Below are 6,040 nucleotides of genomic sequence, written 5' to 3' on the forward strand. Positions count from 1 at the left end.
TTGAGTTATTAATAGAGACAAAGACCAATTTAATAATTTGGTACAAAGATAGAGACCAATTTAATAATTTACTCCTATCCTCTAATTTACTAGTCATTCAAATAGAGACAAGGAGCTAATTTTCCATAATAACAATAACAATGTTTTGGTTGGGTTAGATAAAGCGATTAGTCCAATCCAACAGAACTAAGAAGCATGGCTTGTCATTATTTTAATTTAATATAATGTATATAGTTAAGTGTGAGAGTAGTTTAGTTTAGTTTTGTTTAGAAATGAAAGAGTTAAAGAAAGGATAGGAGGAGAAAACGTGAAAGTGAAAAGAGAAGAGAGTTGAGTATAGTTTACGCCACTCAACTCAAACAAATGTCGTCTTATTCTTATTCTTCTTCTTCTTCTACTTCATCTTCCTTGTCAGACTCATTGACCCATTATTACTATAAAAGAAGACACACTTCATTTCACTCTTCTCCATGCCCTTTTCCTTTCCTTTCTTTATATTATTAATAATAATTCATCAATAATAACACCCTTTTCTCTTCTTTCTTTATTCTATTCTATACTTTGCTACAACTTTTTAATGGGTTTATAAGCAAGAAGAAAGAAACAACTTGTTGTTTACCACACGAGTGGCTTTGACATTTATTTATTTGTAGAAAAGATGGAGAAGATGAATTTTGTGAAGAAGAATGGTGAAGTGAGATTGCCACCAGGTTTCCGTTTTCATCCAACTGATGAAGAACTTGTTGTTCAATACTTGAAGCGTAAGGTCTTCTCTTTCCCTTTACCTGCTTCCATCATTCCTGAAGTTGATCTTTGCAAGTCTGATCCTTGGGATTTACCTGGTATCTACCTTTTCTTTTTTGTTCATTTATAATCATAACTTAACGAAGCACAGACACAACACACAGACACCGGAACATGATAACTTCTACTACCACTGCAAACAATGTCATGTGGATTAATTAATTTGAGTGTGTGTTATTCTTTTTCTTTTAGGTGATATGGAACAAGAGAGGTACTTTTTCAGTACCAAAGAAGCCAAATACCCAAATGGGAACCGATCTAACAGAGCTACAAACTCTGGTTACTGGAAAGCAACTGGTTTGGACAAACAAATCATGAATTCAAAGACTCATGAAGTTGCTGGTATGAAGAAAACTCTTGTTTTCTACAGAGGCAAACCTCCTCATGGTTCAAGAACTGATTGGATCATGCATGAATATCGCCTCACTTCTTCTCACTCCAACCCCCCCTTGGTCAGTCTTTCTTTCTTTCTTTCTTTCTTTCTTTCTTTCTCTGAATTTGTAATTAATATTAATATGAATGAATTTGGTTTTGCAGAATGAAAATTGGGTTCTGTGTCGCATATTTCTCAAGAGGAGAAGTGGTGCTAAAAATGGAGAGGAGAGAGTAGTCAAAGGATTGAAGCCAAGCAGTGGCAGCAACTTTGGTGATGAGGTGAAGAAGAACTCAGCTTCAAGCTCAAATTCAAGTTCAAAAGTGGTGGTTTTCTATGATTTCTTGGCAGAGAAGAAGAACAATAATACGGATGCATCCTCCACCTCAATCACAATCTCACCAGCTAGCAGTGGAATCACAAATGAATTGGATGAACAAGAAAATGAAGACAGCAGTAAGTCACTCCCATCCTCTTTTGGAAATGCTTAATACACCCCCTCCCCTTCCTTTTTTGTGTTAATTGTCTTTATTATTAGGTCTGTCTATTTCTATGTCTATGTTTATGTTTATGTAAGTAGTAATTATCTTAAATGTCCCAAAATGAGGTCGGCATTAAGAGTAGTCTAATCTGAGCTCTCTCTCAATTGAAGAGTATGTATCTTAGTATTATTTTCGGTTAATTTCAACAATGTAATCTAAGAATCCAAATGAAAATTCTTTATTTTCCGCTCCTTTTTAAGTGTATGTTTGTGTCACAATCATGATGATCTATCGTGCTTTATCGAAAATCAATTAAAATGAGTCACTGTGATTCTAACATATCCATGTAAGTTAAGCAACCAAAGGATTCTCTTTTTACCTAAAAGCAAACTTTCTTTTTCATTTCAACAAGGTAGGTGCTTTCTTTGACAGAGCAAAAGTGGCTAGATGGATGGAAAGAAAAAAAAATAACACTACAATATGGTTGGTTGTGCTAATTATTATTTAATTAATAATGTCCAACCATAACATAAAATAAAACAAATGGTAATACCAATTTTGAGGAGAACATAGAATAAGAACATGATCTTTGGGAGATCAGCATCGCACTAGTTGTTGGTTGCTCTTATTCCTTTAATAAGGAAAAAGAATCTGCAAATGGGTCAAGAAAAAGAACCCAATTCCACAAACATTGATTCGTGCCATATCTATTTTTATATAACAAGATAGAATAAATTGATATTTATATCTGTCATCAATTACAACCTGGAACAAAAAACTCACCAAAATCTCAAGAGCCTACTACTAGTACAAAGAAAAATAAACAATTATTCAATGTACAGAACTAGACATTTGTTTAGGGCATATTTTCCACAACATTTTTAGAAATTTTAATCCTATCAGCAGACGGTAGGCTGAGCAGTAGATAGGGGGGGTATGTTGGTCGAGGGAAACATGGATGAAAAATAAAAAAAAATTAGTTATAAGGGCAACTACAACTAATTTCATCAACAACAAAAAAAAAAATGTATGTTTTTATCATTAATTTTAAAATACAAGTACAAAAGCTTACATCAATTTACATTTTGTTTTTTCAAAGAATCTCGTCAGAACTGAAAGAGAGGTATTGAATTTATTCATATTTTATCTTGAGTTACATATTTTTTAACGTTCACTTGATATATGAGCTATATGATTTATATGTTGTTTAATGTCTACCTTTTCATTTAAGGTGCGATTCTAACTTATATTTCATACACCGATAATCTCTCAAATATGAGTCCATTCAAACTTAAGTGTATGTTCTTCTTCAAATTAAAGTATTTATTTTTTTATTTACATACACTTCATTGGGAGTATAAGAACCAAACCAATGATCATATGAACCTAAAAATCTAACCCAAATCAATTAAATTAATTCGATTACCATCCATGTTCGAGTTTAACATCCATTTTTTTAGCATCCATTTATTTATTCAATGTATAACTTCTGAATCACTCTTAAAACACAAACAATTTACGACCTCTAAAAATGAAGTTCAAATTTTATAGAAAATGTTGAAGCCTATTTTAGCGAGAAGCCTTCTAAGTGACCCCATCCCGGACTTCCAAAGTAGGAGCAATTTAATCTCTTGTTTTAGATCTTCAAGTTTTGACAAGAAAACATGTTTAATGACATGTATTATTATTACTAAATGAATGAATTACTAAAAAGTTTGTAGTAGAAGATTCTAAATTTATTGATCTAGGTCCAAATTCGTGACGCCGTGTTCACAAGGATGCGTATCTTATCCATATCTTTTTCTTTGGCTTATAATCCTTAATGTTTGCAATTCCATTTTTTTCAATTTTTCCAATCACCAATATTGACTTTCCTCCTCAAACATAGAATTTCTTCTCTAACAAATAAAACTCCCCATTACTCAATCATTCACATTTTTTTGGTCATATCATAGCAATTTTTATCTAACATCCTTCGCATCAACATTTTCCATCTAAATTGTTTCAAACATCAAATTCTAAATTACTCCCTTAGGCAAATTCACTAGTTCATGAAAATTATCTAAAACTTCAAACCAAATGGTGATGAAGTTGACTCTAAGACATACGTAGAAAACTCAATCTTTTTTATTTTAACTTTCAAGACACATCAATTTGTTAAGAGAAATAGATACGAGTCTATTGAAATTCAATTCATATTTATTTTCTCTTATTTTTGTCAAATTAACACCAATCAAAATATCAATTTTAAAGGCAAACATAATGTAAACTTCTATGTGGGAAAGGTAATGTCATTTATTTAATGGGAAAATGATATCTGAACATCAAAATAGGAACATATACATGTTTATTTGCTTTATTGGTGTTTTTAAAATAGAAAATGCAAACAAGTGTTTTTAGAGTATTTTTTAACAACCTTCAAATAGTAAGTATTTATTGATATTGATGTATTCAAATCATTGAAAATTAAATTATTTAACTTTATGTGCAAATATTAATTAGAAATCCTTAAAAAGATCCTTTTAAAATTCATCCAAGTCATATAAAATGAAAAAAAAATAAGTAAGATAGAGATAAAATTATAAGGTTTCAAATTCAAATAACATATTTCTTATTAAATATTTTAGATAATGTTTATGTGTTGGGGTAAAACTTGCCTATTTTCTTGTAGAATTTGCCCTCTTAACTATTCATACATCACATTGTACACGAGCACCACTAGCCAGCCAGGTTGGAGTTGACTAGCCGTGCACAGTACAACTCAAACAAATGATTCAATTGGCACTTTTTAGACGAAAGCAAAAAAATTATGCAATTTGCAGAATCAATAAAACAAGGTATCGTCATCTCCAATTAAAAAATGTATTGACTCATAAATAATAATGTTTGTCTCGCAATTATTGTGTGCATGTACATATTAAAATTAGAGTAGTGATACATAGACCACCTTAGGTGGTATGTACTATTTGTACATCTATATACAATTTTAACAAGTATCCTTGTGGTCCTTCCACACAAAAAAAACTCATATGTATTATCTCTCTCACACTCTCATATGTAGTGGTACAATGTGTGTATGGAAAAAAGTGTGTACATGAAACATTATCTTTAAAATTAAGGTGAGGCTTATGTTGTCTTTGAAACATTGCGAGTAATCATCAAATATGCAATAATAATGTTAAGTATGAGTTAAAATTTCACATAAGATATAAAAATAGATATTGAACAATATCCAAATAAAGAAATTCATATACTTAAAATTTTAAGGTTTTTGTGAAGATGTGGTGTCCAAAACTCACCTGTATAACCCTTTTTAATTAAATGAAATGATCTTATTCAATAATGCTCCCTCGAAAGTCTCAACAATGATATTAGAGTCTGATTCGATTTGGCGGGGGACTAAGGAAGTGGAAGTCTTTTTTTGTTTTAAATCAAGGACGTGGGGAGTCTCACACTTGAGGAAGATAATATTGTGATATGTTTAATGTGAGTTAAAATCTCACATTAAATAAAAGAGAAGATGTTATAATCAATATGTCAAATACGTGATAAATGCAAGTTAAAATCTCATATAATATGGAAGAGCTAAAATCTCACATTAGAATATTGTGATATGTTAAATTTGACATAAAATCTAAGTCGAATGTGAGCTAAAATCTCTCAATTCTTCAAAGATAACGAAGAAAACCCTAAAGTTAATAAGTTTAATAATAAAACTTAAAAAAAAGCTTAATGGTAAAACAAACACATCATCAGTTTAAAACACTTTATAGTCATGTCTTCTCAAAAGACTAGAATAAACTATGTGATGAAGCCATAATACAACAAGTCCTGCCAAGTGGATACCAAGAAATGCAGGGACGGCATAAATAATGCTTGTTTATGTTGATATATCCTAGCAAGGTCACTTTCTTTTTAAACTATATGATATGATATGATGACAATACACTCTACATGGGTTAGGCCTAGTTTCCTCCTCTCTTTAGCCAAATTCATTCTCAACATCGATAGATCGGGTTCATCACAATTGAATTAACCACAATGTGCATTTCATGACATTCATCAAGGCTTGTAGAAAAGTTTCTAGAAAATATGAAAAACGATAAGAATCAAAAAGTGATTCGAATCATGCCTGTCCTAACTCATTGGACACATCCTAAATCTCATGAAGGTCACTCTATCATTAATTTAAAGGACTTAAATTCATCAAGCAATTCATGCATATTTTCACACAAAACCTTACCAACTCGATTTCATATTATGATGCATTGTCTAGGACTTCATTCTATGACTTTCTTCTAATTTAGAAATTTAAATTATTCTTAAACCACCAACTACTCACTATTTTGGTTCATACCTCTACAACGACATATTAATCATG

General features: G+C 31.0%; 1 protein-coding gene across 1 annotated transcript; it reads left to right on the top strand.

The window, feature by feature from the left end:
* The first annotated feature begins 263 nt into the window (after positions 1 to 263).
* LOC11439439 (NAC domain-containing protein 83) lies at positions 264 to 1,918 on the top strand. The gene is made up of 3 exons (XM_003620909.3): positions 264 to 842; positions 997 to 1,256; positions 1,342 to 1,918. The coding sequence occupies exons 1-3, from the start codon at positions 659 to 661 to the stop codon at positions 1,666 to 1,668; spliced, it is 771 nt and encodes a 256-aa protein (XP_003620957.1). The 5' UTR covers positions 264 to 658; the 3' UTR covers positions 1,669 to 1,918.
* Positions 1,919 to 6,040: the final 4,122 nt, after the last annotated feature.

The sequence above is a fragment of the Medicago truncatula genome, chromosome 7 (assembly GCF_003473485.1).
Source record: "Medicago truncatula cultivar Jemalong A17 chromosome 7, MtrunA17r5.0-ANR, whole genome shotgun sequence".
Classification (NCBI taxonomy): domain Eukaryota; kingdom Viridiplantae; phylum Streptophyta; class Magnoliopsida; order Fabales; family Fabaceae; genus Medicago; species Medicago truncatula.

Excerpts from the sequence above, each read along its gene's own strand:
- LOC11439439 (XM_003620909.3), top strand. The coding sequence starts at position 659 with ATGGAGAAGATGAATTTTGTGAAGAAGAATGGTGAAGTGAGATTGCCA. Across the intron at positions 843-996 it reads TGATCCTTGGGATTTACCTG|GTGATATGGAACAAGAGAGG; the intron begins GTATCTACCTTT and ends TTTTTCTTTTAG. Across the intron at positions 1,257-1,341 it reads CTCACTCCAACCCCCCCTTG|AATGAAAATTGGGTTCTGTG; the intron begins GTCAGTCTTTCT and ends TTGGTTTTGCAG.